The sequence below is a fragment of the Aricia agestis genome, chromosome 13, assembly GCF_905147365.1.
Source record: "Aricia agestis chromosome 13, ilAriAges1.1, whole genome shotgun sequence".
In the NCBI taxonomy this organism is placed as follows: domain Eukaryota; kingdom Metazoa; phylum Arthropoda; class Insecta; order Lepidoptera; family Lycaenidae; genus Aricia; species Aricia agestis.
In genome coordinates this window covers 8,348,385-8,366,746 of record NC_056418.1, presented here as the reverse complement: position 1 = coordinate 8,366,746, position 18,362 = coordinate 8,348,385, and the positions used below count along the sequence as shown (strand labels likewise).

General features: G+C 35.8%; 1 protein-coding gene and 1 non-coding gene across 2 annotated transcripts in view; one reads left to right on the top strand and one right to left on the bottom strand.

Moving 5' to 3' along the window:
- Positions 1 to 1,648: 1,648 nt before the first annotated feature.
- The window catches only part of LOC121733108 (matrix metalloproteinase-2-like), a 227,894-nt gene continuing 211,180 nt past the window's right edge, over positions 1,649 to 18,362 (top strand). The window contains exons 1-2 of the mRNA XM_042123261.1: positions 1,649 to 1,793; positions 7,114 to 7,451. Coding sequence (XP_041979195.1) covers positions 7,254 to 7,451 — 198 coding nt within the window. The 5' untranslated portion in view covers positions 1,649 to 1,793; positions 7,114 to 7,253. The remainder of the gene's footprint in view (positions 1,794 to 7,113; positions 7,452 to 18,362) is intronic.
- Trnak-cuu lies at positions 16,830 to 16,902 on the bottom strand. The gene has a single exon. It is a non-coding gene; the product is annotated as a tRNA-Lys (tRNA).

Sequence of the window (18,362 nt, the reverse complement as noted above, 5' to 3'; positions counted from 1 at the left end):
GTTATTTTTTTGGCCTTTTTTGCTCGATATCAATAATGGCAACCGGTAGGCACGTTGATATTTTCGCAAAGGCCATGATTATATTATGTTAACTTCAATAATTAGGTTTAATAATAATAATAATAATAATAAATAATTTCAAAGGCCAAAGACCAAAAATTGTGTTTTTGTATGGGAGCCATACAAAAACACAATTTTTGGTCTAATTTTGTTCTATAACGGTACGGAACCCTCCATGTCCGACTCACACTTGGCCGACTATTTTGTTAATAATATGCTTACATGTTTTGTCAATCGTAGTGATTTATTTGGTCAGAAATATCGCATTGATTTGCTCACAAGGATTTGGTGATCATTTACTATATTTGGTGATCATTTACTATATTTAGTGATCATTTACTATATTTGGTGATCATTTACTATATTTGGTGTTCGATTACAATTTGAAGTGCTATCATGACTAAAATAGCTGGTAGTATTGCAATTTTAGACTTTATTTTGTTGGTGTTAATTATCTTTTTTTGGTAAACAAGTTTAGAGTATCAGTGCATTTTTTGGTGGTCATTATATTTGTTCCCATAAATATTTCGTCATAAACTCTATTTTTTTCGTCAACTCTTCATTTAAGTCAGGTAATTATTTGCCAATATAAGTATAAGAAATTGCTTGAATATTTACGAATTTTGAACCAGTAACTATCTGACAAAGATTCTCAAAATATTATTAATTATTATCGAATCATTGCGGCCATATAATTGTAAACACTGGTTTTCTGCCGACTTCAATGAATCAACTGTACTAGGTCAAAATCCATGTCATGACGTACATAAGACACAGCACTAACCCATAATATACTTACCTACCTCTTGTACAGGAAATAATATAACTCCTTATCAAACTATAGTACTTGTAAATACAGATTTCGAGAAATGGCTGTATTAAGGTCATTCAGGTGCAATGACGAGGTCATAATGAAGTCATCTTACAGTCATTATGAAAAATTTGTCATTTTAATGCATTTTTTGTAGATCTTAGGTCACTATGAAATATTATAAGTAATCTAAATGTCGATTTATTGTTGCCAGCAACTTCGTTCCGCGATTATTTGTAAACGGGAACCGTTCATTTTAACCGGCCAAATTTCAGCCCGATCCGTCCAGTGGTTTGGGCTGTGCGTTGATAGATCACCATGTCAGTCAGTCACCTTTGAGTTTTATATAATATATAGATTATTAATAAGGAATAAGGATCTAAATACATAGGAAATAAACAAACAGATTTGCAATGAAAACATTTCACTTAACTGCAAGTTCACTCCTGAAATTCAGGAAAACAGCAGTTTGCACGGGAGCGAATAAATTAGACCTTGTCTAAACAAAATCATCTCCAGACAAAATCAAAGCAAAACTTCAGCGCTATTTCGGTGCGCGAGTTCAGACGCTAGTCGGGCCAAACTTTTCCGACTCATTTTACACTATTTACATGTTAATTCCCTTAATTTGTGATGCACAAAGGCTCCAAAAGAATTGAATCAAACTTCATTGTGTACAATAATAACCGCCACGCACACATGCAGGGCGCATGCACCGACGATCGCCGAGCGAAATGCGAACCGAACTCAGAACTTTAGTAAGTCGCGCGACGTACTGCCAGCCGCGCGTCGCGTCACACTCGACTCCCGTTTACGAAACATCAATGAGAATAACCGAAACTGTGACATTCTGTGCTCTGGATACCGTTCAGTGATTGTGCATTTGATGAAAGGGAAATTGTTTTGAAGTGCGAATAAAATTGTAAGTGTGTGCTAATTTTTGTTAAAACAATGTGTTGTTATGCTACGGATTGAAAAAGCTTACTGAAACACTATTTTGAGAGTGAAAGCTTTACTCATCAAAGTTCATTATAAGATGCGCATTGATTTATTTCTATCCAGTATTATTGTTCCCTGCGCTGGAGGATAATTTAGTCTGTTTATAAATAGTCACACTTAGTCCACACTTAAACTTGTGCCAAGGAACTTTAGTTTTAGTCATTTCAGTTTCAGTGTATGTCTGGTTTAGTTTAGCTAGGGGGATAACAAGTTTTCATATGAGAATAAGATGCTCAACAGGTTGCTTATATATGACGAGCTTTTGTCACGGCTTCGCTCGCATTAAGAAGTATTATTATATACAACCTTTCATCCCCTATTTGAACCCCTTGGGGTCGGAATTTATCAAAATCCTTTCTTAGCGGATGCCTACGTCATAACATCTACCTGCATGCCAAATTTCAGCCCGATCCGTCCAGTGGTTTGTGCTGTGCGTTGATAGATCACTATGTCAATCAGTCAGTCAGTCACCTTTGAGTTTTATATGTATATACGTTATACGATATATCCTACGATTAATCTAATTTATAAGATGTTTGTTTTTATTTTTAATATGATTAAGTTGTATGTTTTGATGAAACTTTGCTTGGGACTAGTTTAAACTTCCAAACCAAGGGTAAAAGTTAGCAAAGAATTTACGGGCAACATCCAGTTTTGGCAATAGCCAAAGCAACGAAAAATGCAGTTACTATATTGAATCGTACATTGACCACTTACAACATATGGCTCTGTCGGCTGATTGTTTGTACAGATTCAATTGAGTCTTAATTTTTTGCGATGGAGGTCACTATTGCAACGCGTTACGCGACAGCTGCTTACGACGAAGTTTTAAGAGACTTTTGACCATAATATTATCAATGCGAAAGTCTGTCTGTCTGTTATCTTTTTACGCTTGAATCGCTGAACTCTACTGAAAGAACTCAGATGAAAATTTTCCGGTAAAATGTAAATCTCAAATTAAAGACACGTCAGACTGATTATTGGTATTGAATGCGAGTAGTATAGTCTAACTCTAGTTTAATATTAACATCTGGTTGCAATGAGTTATTCCACAGTTAGTAACTATGAACCTTATTGTGTGGAGCCTAAAGCTTAGTTTTCCTTTTATCCCACTCTTGCGAAAATCGCCCCTCTAAATTCTGGTATTTAGATGTTTGCAAAAGCATAATTAAGACGAAACTTCAAGTAATAGGGAACGTAAGTATTAAAACTTAAAATATGAAGATATCATGAATATCCCTTGCTGCTTTTCTCTCTAGACTCTAATCAGGGGTTACCAATTAGTTTCGCTCAGGGTCCGTTTTAAGGAATGAAATGACCTTCGCGGTCCGCACATTTTATAAAAAATATTTTTTAAACATAGATAATTACAGATTTTAAAGAAAGAGAATTACAAAGGTATTTATTTACATACCTATGAGAAAAGCGATAATTTTTGTTGCTAATTATCTGTCTAAAGTTTGAATTGAAATTGGTGCAATTAAACGAAGTTCATCTTCGAAAATGTTTGGTCGGTGGTCCGCACACAATGGGTCGGCGGACCGGATGCGGACCGCGGTCCGCCATTTGGTGAACCCTCGTCTAGATGATCTTAAGGAAGTATAAAATGTTTAATGGATGACTCAGATTTAATGATTCGTTATGTATCATATATTAACATGTCCAAAAAATGTAATCTATGCAATAATTTCATAAGTGAATTGATCACGGACTCTACAATTATAGAGCGCTTGATAGTCCGGTAACTCGCACGTGTCATAGTGATTGATTATACTATTATTTAGGTATTAATACTAAGTCAATTCTAAATAGGAAATAATAAAAAATAAATTAATAGACGACGCTCGCAAGTCGCAACTCCGTTTCGCCAAAATTCGTTTAACCGTTATTTTTTGCGGGATAAAAACTATCATATTATATTATGTCCTTTCTTGGGATTCAATCACTTAAAGTATCCATAACAAATTTTATCAAAATCAGTTCTACAGAGGTAACAGATAGACAGAGAGCCAGACAAACTTTCGCACTTATAATATTAGTACGAATATTGCCCGGATCTAGATGCGCTCTACTCATTTATTTCGCGACATATTTTGTGGATTTTTTACTCTCTTAATTCCTATACCGAATTTAAAGACTATGCCAAAATATTATGGAAATCGGTTCAGCGATAGGCGTGAACAGCTAATAGACTGCAACTGAACTGCAATCCAACTGCGCGTTTGGTTTGCAGTTCTATTGCAGTCGTATTGCAGTCGTGTCAACTGCATTCAAACTGCACTTGAACTGTAATTTGCAGTTGAAATGCGGTCCGTCTGCATAGACCCTAATGATAAGGAACATTAAAACACAGCGAGCCTACACATCCCATAATATACATATATAATATATATAATTAAATCGAACAGTAGATACAGTGTCTGCAGCGCTCAAGGCTAATGTTTTATTAGTGCTTATTAGTATTTCACCTTTAAACCGTACTCCACTGCCAATTTCATCCAAAAGAGTTTTGCGATGTCCATGTTTAGGGAATTAAAAGTTTTTTTTAAATATTAAACTTGATGGTTAAATATAATAGCTCCCACACCGGTTTCGGTGACGGTGGCCGGTTTCATTGAAACCAGGCCAGCTACGCAGGAGTAATTTTATAGTGCCCAAGAGTGTGCGCAGTACACAAGAGCACTCTCTATTCCTTTACTCTCATAACCCAGTGGGACGGAAGACCGACACGACCGGCGAGAGATCAGGCGCAGGACCGACTTTTTACATGCCCATCCGACGCATGGATCATCTTACTTGTCAGGCAATCAGGTGATCAGCCTGAATTGTCCTAACCAAACTTGGAAATAACATGTTTCCAACGCGGGAATCGAACCCACGACACGAGTCAAGAGCCGCGCTCTATACCACTAGACCACGGAGGCGTTGGCGTTGGTTAAATAACTATATTTTGATAACTAAATATATCCTATTTATACTATTACCCACAATACATCAACGGTTTGAAGGTGAAGAGGTAACAGACAGACAGACTCAATTTACAATATTAGTATGTGTAACAAGAACTCTACATCAGCCGCTCTATCGAGTCTCCAACTTTAAATTCTCAAATCTATATAAGCCTCGGTCTCATATGCACACTTTGAGCTTTTTAAATCTGGTTTAGAGTTTACGTGTTGCTCCAACGTAAGTACTGGCTTAAGACGTAGTCTACGTTGGACGTGGTCTAACGTAGTCTAAACTGTAATCGATTTAGCTTCTGTCACGTAGAGTCTGCCACGTACAGCCAGGGTACAAACACTTCTGTCTTCCTGTTTTGTAACTTTGAAAAAGTGACAAGAAAAAAGTCAAAGTTTTCTCCGTCTGGTTGTGTATTTTCTTTTTGTTTTTTAGTTTTTTTTTTCACTTCTTGCTTGCAAGAGGTATTAATAACGTAAAGTAACCGTACTTAGTATGACTGGGTACATGAAAGTTGTGTTTGCACTAAATCTGCTTCGACATTATATTCGATAGACAGTAATTAAATTCGTCACAGTTATAAAGCAGACCAAGGGAAACAATGTAGGTCCTTTTAATCGCGAAAGTGTACGGTTTCTGTGTTATTTTCCATCTACAATTCTACGCAAAGTCGGGTATGGTTATAAGTTATAACTTTAAATAAGTTACAGCATATTATTACTTAGGAGTTAGGGCTACCGCAATTTAATTACACATTACATAAGCCATGATATGTCGATATATCTCCCAGGCAATACATCATACTAAGATTTACGAGGGGCTGCCCTTCATTTGTTATCAGGGAACAATAACTACTTCGAAGTTGTGACGTCACTAAGTTAAAATCAGAAGACAAACTGTGGGCAAAGCAGACATTTTAATAAGGGCTTGTTTCACCACTTCCTGATAAGGCTATCCACTAATTAACTTGACAGATCAAGTATGGAGAATCTGTCAAAAAAGTTGTGAATAGCCAATAGGCTATTCACAACTTTTTTGACAGCAGTTGTGAATAGCCAATAGGCTTTCTTATAAAGTGCCTAATAAGGCACTTTATAAGAAAGTGGTGAAACAGGCCCTATATAAATAAACAAATACTGATTTATTCGTGCTTTATACACACTAAACAACTACGTATTTAAAAAAAATTGTTAACCCTGTACGCGGGGTCTAACACTGCACGCTGCATAGGTACTGAGGTACAAATCCAATTATTTTATTTTACAAACTTGAAATAAATTCCCTTGATATAAAATTTGAATGTACATTGTATCTACGTTTCGGAAACGTGGTGTGGGAAGGTACTTCAAGTTTATGAATATCTCGGATCAAGCACCTCTATTATTGTCTGTATTTTGAATAACAATAGAATAAATTCACGTGATCCTTATTCTTGAATTTGCGTGCTCCAAACTTAAAATGTCTGTACCAATGCCGTGGTTGTGGATGGTTCTTCTTCTGAGCCAAAATGAGTGAGTAAGAGAACGGTAAACGCGTGAAAGTTGACAGCGGCAAACTAAGCGCGGACGGGTACCTAGTAGGTGATTAGCTTTGTCCACACTGTGCCTTTTTCTGTTCGTCAAGGGCATGCATTATAGCGCAGTCAACAGCGAATGTAAGGCATGCCCGTGACACATGCCCTCTGACCGTATCCAAAACTTCAAACGCCCAAACACGAAACCTCTGCTCTTAGTTGGTGAGGAGTTGGATATCCTATTGATTACAAGGTGATGCTGCAGCACCAGGTCAACTTTCCATTAATGTGTGTGTGTGTATTGTATATATTCACAAATGTCACGAACTATAATAAAATATTAAACCCATCAACCATTGCGAGTTGCTAACGGCCTTTCACGAACCAGATAAATTCTGATTGTCCAGCACTGAGCAGGTTGATGATGATGAATTATAGCTAAGAACACTCTCGATCATATTAGCTTTCAAACAAAAAAACTAGATCAAAATCGGTCCACTCGTTTATTAGCTACGATGCCACGGACAAATACACACACAGACAAACAGACAGACACGTCAAACTTATAACACCCTCTTTTTTGTCGGGGGTTAAAAACTGCACGTTATTTTTGATGTTTTGGAAAGATAAATAAGATTACGTATCATCACATTGTATGGCCGACAACGAACGCGTAGGTTGATTTATGCTAAAGCAAACACATCAAATTGAATCATCTTGGTCCGTAAAGTCAATATTTCTTGACTCTTTGTATCTTATCTTTTTGTTGCAGAAAATCGCCGGGATTATAGTGAGCAAACAGCCTCCCACCGCGTCGCGTTACTATCTGGAGCTAAAACCGGAAATATGATAAAATCCTGGAAGACCGACGAACGATGATACGAGCAAACTTTAAGACGAGTAGAATTTGACATGACGAAATCGAACTTTGAGATGGCGACCGATAGGTGCAGTGAAAGAGAGAGGACAAGGTGTTGTGTAGTGATGAGAGTGTTGAAAGTGCTGTGTAGGACAAGAGCCCAAGTGTTGGTGTTACTGTTAGTGACGTGTGTGGCGGCGGCTCCTGTCAGATCCAGGGAGGAGAGGGACACGCATAGCGAGAAAGCCGTGGTAAGTACCTTCCCTTATAATATAGAGATAGGAAAGCTTTCAAGTATGTTATCTGAAATCTTACATCTATCATCGATCAAGATGCTAGTCTAAAAATAGTAGTAATATAGGTGGAGATTCTAAGCCAGGGGTCGGCAAGTAATTTTAGGTGGGGTCCGGATACTGTGGGAATTTTTTACGAGGTCCAGAAAAAAACACATTTGTCCTATGTAGCTTAAAAAAATTATTCAAATTTATAAACTCTTTATTAATTGGTACTTGGTATAAAATACATTCCAATATTTCGCGGTCCGAGATTCGACCTTTCGCGGTCCGCATACGGACCGCGGTCCGCCTGTTGCCTACCGCTGTTCTAAACTATAGATGCGATCTTAAACTGTATTTTAGGATATCAATTTCTTGAGTATGGACCTAGAAAACATAGCTACAAAATTATAGTTCTAACTTCCAAATCGTTGCTCTAAAGGACTAACCTTAATGAAGAAATGAAGCTTAATTTGATTTTAAAGTATTAAGACAAATCCACTTTGCAAAGCAAAATTCTACATAAACAAAATATACGGAGTAACAAGCTTGAACCAAAATTGAGATTCGTCTGCAAATATAACAGAAGTTGATGCAAGTTGCATACACAATGTCTCGTCTGCGACCGGAAACCGACTGCATAAGTTCCCCTTTGTTTAAAAAACAATGTTCGTTCTGTTTGGTGACAATGAAATCTTTTTGGGTGCTAAGGTTAAATGTTAACAGTTAGTTGGGGGCATGTTTTGCCCTCTATCCTTTAAATCTATATTACTCGCTCGTAAAAGTGTTTAAACACATCAGGTAACTATTACGTTTTCTGCTTTCTTTGGATGTGTTGCCTTTTCAATTTATTATTCTGATAGACAGCAGACAATGTATAATAGTTCTCTGTGTCAATCATAAAGTTATTATACGTATATTAACTTTATGGTGTCAATAGACATAGAGAACTAACTTAGTAATGCAGTTATTTTTTTAATTTGTGTGTCAACATGTCTAACATTTTGTACGAGTACGCACCAAACACTCCACCATAGACAGTTAAATAAATAAACGCGTGAAGCCCGTTACATCAAGAATCCAATTATACAATCCATATAAGAGTTCCTATCCCGGAATGCATTATCTATAAAAGGAGATGAATCGTTTCGGCCGAGTCGAGCGCGACAAACGGACAAAAAGCTGGCGTGTCGTATTAGATTACGTGATGGACGTGGACAAATGGATAAGTGGCGAGTGGGATGATTCCCACCTCAGCCATTAATCGGAAATAACGAGCAGTGACGGAATCCACTCGGCAAATTGTGCCGGATGAAAAATGATCAGTTTAAAGAGTTTAAACTGCGTTACAGATGCTTTTTTCACTCGCTTTGGGCTTAATAATTGAAAGTTGGGGGTTTTCTTAACACATTTTAGAGTGAAAAATAGAACGATAAAGCTTTTTGACTCGTTTTAGGTTTAATAATCGAAAGTTTAAAGTTCAGACTCTCTTCGTTCTGCGTTTGGACGCATAATTTGATTAGTAAGGAATGGGGCAACATGAAGTGTTGCAACTTGCAGACATACATTAATATTGCCAAATCCTATCCATGCCTATCCATGCCTTGCCTATCCTTGCCTTGCCTATCCTTTAAAGATTTGTCTTTGTTTATTATTTAAGTACTGTTCCCAAAAACGTATTTGTAATTTATATCAATCTCTATATAAATTTGGCTATCAAAATTCACAGACTATGTGGTTTTTCCTCAAAAATAGTTTGCATGCTTGGTTGCATCTAACTAAAGTTTTACTTATGAGTTCCATAAAGAATAGATCCGAGAATGGAGTGATAAGCTTGAGTTATGGAGGAGATAGGCGATGTTCATTGTGTTAGGAGTTAGGCTACTATTCAAATGGAGCGATTGTCTATGATAATTCGAGGCACGTCTGAGTCACGGAGCTGTCTTTCCGGTTCCGGTCTAAGGCGCTTCTGAGTTATGCAATAGATTATTGTCTTTGGTCTTTATAACATGTCTACGACTATAATTTATATTTAAAATAACTCGGAGGAAGCATTGTACTCTTTGGACTAAAAAGTAACCTAACTTTTTTTCCTTTGCAATGTTTCCGTTAATCCAGAACCTACTAATTATCATCCAAATCTGATCAAAATCTGTAAAGTAATTTTTGCGTCAAGAAGTAACACCTTTAGCAATAACCAAATTTGGCGAAAGGGAAAGTCCCTTTCGACCACGATCACAAATTTTGAAATCACCAATAGGATTTAGGCTTTGGCACAAGTCTATTTAATCGAATGCATCTTGATTCTTGACTGTGGTTACCTTGTACCATTAAAAAAAAAACCTGTAACTGTAAACACCATCGGTGACCGTATGTTGGAGAAAAATAGAGCGTATGCTCGGTATTGATTGGAATAGTACAACGCATGCTTCATTCAAAAAGTCGGTCGGAAGTCGGAACTCGGAAGTAATATGAAATTTCAATCATCCCGATTCTTAATTATTATCTTCTGATTCTTCTGAGGTCTTAGGGTCTGATTACACCTTCCGTAGTAGATTGGCGAGACAGTGCTCTCGTCAATAGGCATGATGACTATTTTTTTTTCTTATCGGTAATTGAAAGACACTTAAAAAATAGAAACATCGTTGAAAGAATGACTCTGATAGCTTAAAAATTCACAAAGATATGACAATTCAAATATCTCATAAAAAAGACCTGCCCGAAACGCTCCATACAAAGTGCTACGAAAGTATGACGTCAGTCTTTCGTAGTTTGTACGCATCGGGAGACAACTTTGTTCGACAGGTATATTAAATATTGCGTTTATGAAAGTGGTTTCCTAACAAAAGTTGTTTTTAATTGCATAAGTTATCGAATTGTATACAAATACGATCGTGGAATAACGAGACACAATAGCTTATCTATTGTTATTGCGGCTGGATGCGGACGCTTAGGGCTTCATGAATTAAGAAATTTAATTGAAAAAAAATCGACTTGAATATCCAACTTTGAAGGCGCATAACAAAAAAAATACAAATGCTATCAAGCTGAAATTTTGGGAACACTTATTTTTTCTCTTTATTTTATTAACAAAATTCGCTAATCTTTGACCTTGTCATCATCCCTATTGTCTGTTTGCACAGTCGCCACTACACGGTGGGTGTAATCAAGACCATACAAAAAGTTTATCCCTGATGATTGTAAAACACGTTTACGAACATAATCATTTGAACTTTGGGTCAAATCTACGCTCCATACTGAAATCAAAGTGGGACCATTACTACATCCTGTGCATGTAGGTCGAGTTTACTCCTGATAACGACCGCTCAGCACTTGAAATGCCCATTTAAATGTGCCTCAACTATTCAGGCAATGTTTTCTTTTATAATTGCATCTATTTTAATCTTAGTTTAGGCAATACTAAGGCAAATGGCGGGCGTATTTCATCAGGTATTGTTGAACAGGGGGGTGAGCCAAAATCTTTTCGTTTTCGCTTCTATATAGAATCGCCGTTGAAAATGTATGGAATTGACATAAGCGTTCGTTAATATGACGTTGACGTTCGAATCGTCTTATGTCAATTACATACATTATGATCGTCGATTCTATAACGAAGTGAAAACGAAAAAGTTTGGCTAAATGGCCTGGAAAGAGACTTGATATAACTTGAACAAAATATAATGTCAATCATCAATGCATGGCGAACAGATAGATAGAGCGAAACCGTAGTTAGTGAGTTTGCATGAAGGACAGATTCATATAGCGAGACCATACCTTAAGGTAATTTGTACCAAAAACAATAATATTATGCAGCGACCGGGGAAGCCCTATGCTACTTTTTGATGCTCACTTCAGCCAAGAATTCTTGGCTACGGTCTACAACATTGTCTAGAATTAATGATGAATTGACTAAACAAAAGTTTGAACCGAAGCAAAACCGAGTTAGATGTTTAGAATTTTAAAAGGTTTCATTCATCCAGTTAGATGTTTTTCTAGCAGAAACCATATTTTTTGCGATAAAAATGAAGTGGTAACAGATATACAGACAGAGTTTTTCTACTTCGAATTCAATAACGTAAATCATTTTAGTTTTGGAGTCATAGAGTTCGTTGTCACCAATACAACTGTATACATTAATATGTTATCTTTATACAGCTGTGATCGATTAAAATAATAACGATCCTCCAGACAACAGTTAGACACGTACTCGTACTAAAATAACAGTATTTTTATTGAACACTTTCAATGTTCTGTTATTTCTATAAGCAACAACGCAGACGAGATACAATTTGTATGAAATTAACGATTAATGTAACTGTTCTATAAAAAATTCTGACTTGATTCGTGATTTAAGCTCTAAATACTAATAGCTTAAATAGGGTATTCCTGTGTATTTTATATGTAAAGAAATTTTCTTTTGTCTATGTAATGCTACACGATGGAGGCAAAAGCTCAAAACTGATTAGCAAGTATTCGATTCTAAAACAGCATAAATCCACATTTCACAAAGCCATCTCTAGCCTGAGCAGTCGTTTGTTGGCTGTGGCATGTCACACTTCCTCTCCTCTTATTCTTCCGTCTTATTACATTCCTCCTGCGATTTTAAAGGTCCCAAAATGTGTTTTCCACGCCCTTCGTAAAATAACCAAAATTACCAACTCTGATGAACGTACATTGAAGGTTCGATTCAAAACTTTGTTCATGTGATTTGATATGGCCAAATTGGCCATAGAGAATGGTCTGGTATTTTGAATTGCATAACGCACTACCTACAATCTAGATGTAGCATTTCCTAAGTCTAGTACATCTATTGGAGCATGTTTGTCGGGTGGTCAGGTGTGGCGACTGTGCCCTTTCTATGCGCGTGGGCGACGAACACTTTCGGTTGCGTAGTTTCCTTAATATACTGTTACAAAACGCATTACTGCATCCCAATTCTTCAATTTATTATGACTTGCGAATTAATTTGAATCTTCTTGATAATACCTTTTGGTACATTCCGTGGAAACCGTACGTTTTGTCCCGTAGTTTGAAGTTCCGCTTTACTCTTTAGTTCTTTATACATGACGTTATCTCTCCTTGTCTATGGCATCTCTATACCGAATAGATATGTCCACACTATGCACTTTCATCTTCAATTTTCGTCATCAACTTTCATATCAATGGCAAGGAACGCAACGCCAATATTGACAATAATACCAGTGACACATACGTCATAACTCATACAGCACCTTATTATGAAACCGTACCATAAGAACGAATTATGAGGAGAACAGCGGGGCTAAAATGGTCACATTTAGCAATTCCCCTCAATCAATTCAGTAAATGAATTGTCAAACTGTCAAACTGACAAATGTCAAACAGTACAAAAATACAGAAATGAATTGCAAGCAGAGTTGCATTTGCGATTATAGAAAAATGAATCATATAATGATTCATATCATGATTCTTCAAAGCGACCATTTTAGCCCCGCAGAAATAATGGGATTGCTAAACATTATATTTTCTGTCTACAGTACCACGTGTTGACTGCAGTCGGAGCACGTCCGCCATTTCCTTATAAATTATTTTGCAAATTGAATAAGTTTGAGAAAACTCATCACATTCCCACTCAGATATTCTGTTTATCACGTTAATAGAATATTTATTTGGAACTTCATTATAGTATACCGATGGCGCCCGTAACTCCTTACAATATTATTATGAATAAGTATAGGAAATATTATGTGTGTCTTTCTGTATGTCTGGAACCTGAACTGATGAACTGAAACCATTAAATTGATTGTGCTGGGCACGCAGATATTAAAAGCCCCGGGAAAGGACATAGGATACGTTCTATCTCGGAAAAACGTAGGTTCCCGCGCAAAAGACAAATTTTGGCGCAACAGGGTCGTAATCTAGTTTTATTACCACAAATAATATTATAAACTTTTCTGCCTTGATGAAGCCTCGTTTGGACTTTATTTAATACTCATCCTCATAAACATACATATATATGCTAGTTACATCTGAATCAGAATAATTTATTATGAAATATTGATATTAATAGTCTGGGTGCCGTCGAAATTCTCATACAAACGTAATACCAAGATCATTTCCCATACGAGAATATTTTAACCATATTTGAGTTATTATTCAGCTTAAAATAGTAATTTTATTATGAAATATTGATATTAAGAGTCTGGGTGCCGTCGAAATTCTCATACAAACGTAATACCAAGATCATTTCCCATGCGAGAATATTTTAACCATATTTGAGTTATTATTCAGCTTAAAATAGTAATTACCTAGGTTCCTGTACAAAGATTCACTGCAAAATATTTACATACCAAAAATATGAACGATTATAATATTTACATACTAAATTGTAATCGTTCATATTTTTTGGTAAGTATGTAAATATTTGGCAGTGAATCTTTGTACAGGAACATAGGTAATTACTATCTTAAGCTGAATAATAAGTCAAATATGGTAAGTATTCTCGTATGGGAAATGATCTTGGTATAACGTTTGTATGAGAATTTCGATGGCACCCGGACTCTTAACAGCGTGTTACTGATGGCATAATATTAGTCTCAGTCGGTAGGATATCAAGAGACACAGGTGGTGGTTTATTGACTATAAAGGGGTGTTGTGGGCACTAAAATACTCCATTTCACAAGCCCGTATTAAACATAAGCCAAACCAATAAAGCTGGAAATATAGCTTTTTCTATATTGTTTTCTTTCTTGTTTGTTTTTTTTTTTTTGCTATAAGTAGTTTTAATCGATTTTAAAAAGAAATTTATTATTTATAACTTTATTACGTAGAGCTATGTGGCTTAGTACTGAGAGAGCAACATTATTTTTGAAGATGAATTGTTTCTTTTAGACAACATTGTTTTATTTATTTTATTTTATTTTATTTGGGTGGCTTATAGCTAGTAATATTATATTAAGCTTAAAAGATAGATAACAAAAAAGCCAATTACAAGCTCCACAGATAACAGTTACTTTAGAGTAGGTAATTGGTGTAAGATAAAACTTAATTTTAACAAATTAGTGACAGGACTATTTATAGTATGCGACTTATAATAATAATTATTATTTAAAATTAAATAAGTTTAAAGTTATCCTATGAAGTTATATTTAAATTTTAAATGCTTCCGTCAATAACATTATCTAGCCTTCACCCAATACAAAGATAGTTATTATGTCTCGCCTTACTTTGCCTACTTTCCAGGGATGTGACGTCATTCTTGGCGCCATGTTTAACATAATACAGAACCTTTACTTTGCTTTTAATATCACCATTATGCCTTGGACATAAAGTACACGATCGGGGGTCAAATTATTCTGAAAGGAATGTACACAATTGAAACTGTCATGCCAATTAGATTCACTTTGCCAATACTGTAAATTAATATACGGACAAACAGATGAAGACGTAAGGCTAGTTGGAGCAAGAGGGCACACGTTATTCCCTTTTTGGGTCAAGTGGACCTTACCTATGTATTATAATTATGAATGAATTAAATAATGTTTTTTAAAGCTTCAAAACGTAAAGAATTTAATTTTAAAACCTATCTTATCTTTAATTTAATGAAGTGTGCAAGACACCACGGACTTATCAATCACACAGCCTACAGCTCGACAAGGCTTTAAATGAATGTGGCGAGAAAAGGAACTGACGCTTCTATCATACAAAAACTTCATTTTTGACAATTCCCCTTTACCAGCAGCGCCCCGTCCGCGTTCATTTAAAGCCTTGGAGCACTTTGTACCACCGGTACTATAATGACACTGCTGAAACTATCGACACTGCGTATAGGTATAATAAAGATAAAGCCATAAGTAGCATAAACTCCAATACTATAACTTATGAACTCAACTAATCTCAATGTTGTCTCTATGCGTTGTCTCAAACGAAGCACTCCAAACTCTACATATTAACGTTAAACATAGTTGTGCTGAACACAACGATTCCAAAACTTTTAATTAAATACGTGTTCATTGTTTATGTACAGCATTGTTGAGACAGATAGCAACTTCTGAGCTAGAAATATCATAAAATATTAAGATCTAAGTCGGTAGACGTACAGTTTACTAACAAGTGTTATCCACAGCATTATTTGTAAAATAAATGAAAAATCCTTTTATGAATTCTACATAAAAAGTGTTAACAGTTAAAAAAATTGCTTTAAAGCCCCCTATAATAATTATTATTATACGAAGAGACCAACCGAATGGACTGGACTCGTTCACGGGATTGCACTAATAGAGAAGAGTAGAGTCTCCAAACCTCTTTTCTATGATAAAAAAATAATACACAGCCGAATATATTAATATAACCTCCTTTTTTTTGGAAGTCTGTTAATAATTTTATTTCACCATTCAACTGAGCTGTTGAAACGCAAAGTTTTTTCTGTTACAGTACCAAGTCTAGAATCTAGACGACTATTTCTGTCAACTTGCTTTTGTTATTTTTATATTTCTAGCCAATTGAGCGTAAAACTCTTTTGCTATTTTTTGTGCACAACGCTCGGGTATTTTACCTAGTTTTAATAAAGCAAGAATTGCGTTATAATATTGCCAATATTGTGTTATAATATTTTTATTAAATATTTAGTATACCGCTCGCCCTTTTTAGTTGAGTTCGTGCCTTGTAACAATTTAGAGATTTTCAAACTGTGGGTAGCGACCCCCTGGGACCCCCCAGGGGGTCGCTTCTGTAGGGGGTCGCCAAAGGTTGAAAGGACTGTTTTAGTAAAAAAAAAAACAATAAAGATAAAAATTCAATTTAACAGCTAAGGAAATCTTTAAAAATACATACTTACATGATAAAAAGCCATTGGGGGTCGCGTCATAAATAAGTTTGGAAAAACACTGATTTAGAGCTCAAACACACACACACACACACTTTTCGGTCACGTTGCAACTACTTTGCTTTGTTTACTACTTAGCAATTCGGAAAATGCGCGATTCCCGTGGGAAAGATAGGAAATATCCCTAGCAGATTGGCGGTCTCTTTAGAGCTATATTTAGCGTAATGTAGACTAGAGTAGTGATAATTCGTTGCGTAATCGCCTATCTGCCCGCTACAAGTGTGAACTGACACAATTACAGCTTGCCGATATGTTTCTACAGACATTAACATACAAGTTATAAATTATGCACTTTCATTATGGGAGAAAAATGAAAAGTCCAGTAGGTATAGAGACGAATACAAGCAACCATTTTTATGCTGCAACTTGAAAACAATGTTTAGTTTAACCAAAGACGAATTATCCATTCTCCGTGGTTTAACTAAACTAAATAAATAAATAAAATAGAACATCAAAAGCAAAAGCTTATCATAGGAGAGAAAAAAAGTATTCGCCCAACGTGGGGCTCGAACCCACGACCCTGAGATTAAGAGTCTCATGCTCTACCGACTGAGCTAGCCGGGCTGATGTTCAATAATTCGAAATAACTGTACGTTTCTAAATAACTTTATTTTAAGAATTAAGATTGCCGGTATCCAGTCTTCACTCTTCAATGATACCGAATTTGCTATTTTTATACAACACTAGAGATCGGCCAATGGTCGAAATTCGACCGTAGTTTCAACGATATTAGGACTACTACCTATATTTTGTAAAAAAATATTGACTTTATCATATTTTTTTTTCAACTCTTGTCTCTGGGACTCAGCTGATCTCAGACTGGCCGTGTAAGCATTGTCTAATAGTACCTAAGATTCAATTAAAAAAAACTATAATCCATTTTCAATTTGTCACCTTGTTGTCAACAAACTACAACCATAAATAAAAGAGTAGGTATAATTCGTATACTGGGGAAGGGGGTATATGTATGTATAGGCTTGTCACTCAAAAATCTGTCATTTTTCCTAGTGTGTGTGTAGTGTGTGTAATGTTTTATTTGTTAAAAAAATGTATGACAAAGGCATAATTTCAAAATAATATTAGCTCGATGCACTCCTTCACCATATATAAACTATAACTGTGCAAAATTTTATTCACCTACGTTTTCCCATTTTTCGTCAAAAGGGATACAAAGTTTTTGGCTCACGTATTAATATATACTTGGATACAGTTTCGATTCAGTCCGGACTCCGGACTCTATCAAGTAGGTACCAAAAAGTCAAACTGTTTTTGGATATTTGTCCAATCAGAAGGCATTTGGCGTTGGTTTTTCATTTTATGAAAATGCCTCTTTGTAGTTTTATGTATTGTATATTGTATATATACAATACAGTAGAATTGGCTGCTGTGAGAGCACTCCACCAAATTGTTGATATTTATTATAATTTGCGTTGTGCATTCAGTTTACGGTCGAACGTGCATTTTGCCGCTCACGATGTTAATGAAGCGACGAATGAACTATCGACAGCCAAATACTACGCGGTTCAACAAACTTCTAGGTAGTTACGTAAACTCACAATAATGTGACTGCCGTACTCAGGGCCCATACCACGAAACGGTTTTGCGGCTCAAACAATCGTACGAGAATGTTGCGTCCTACTCTTAAAAACGTGAAATGACGTTGTTAGAGCAGGACGCGGCATTCTCTTCCAATTGTTTGAGTCTCAAAACGGTTTTGTAGTAGGCCTACTGAGACGAATATTATTACTTAACTGTAATTTAATGAAGATTTAGACATACGCCCCTTGTCAAAATTTTCATTAAATCATAATATTACTTATACGAGTACAACCATACATTACTTGTCAAACTCTTCATTAAATTGATGTTTAATCATCATTAAATGTCTCTGATTGGCCGTTATGTTGTTACATTGAAAACTAAAAGTGTTTACTGTTTACTAGTTAAATATTGTTTATTAAAGAGGTGCTTAAATTATGCTTATGCTTAAAATATATATACTTATGTATTAAATTGTTCGAGCC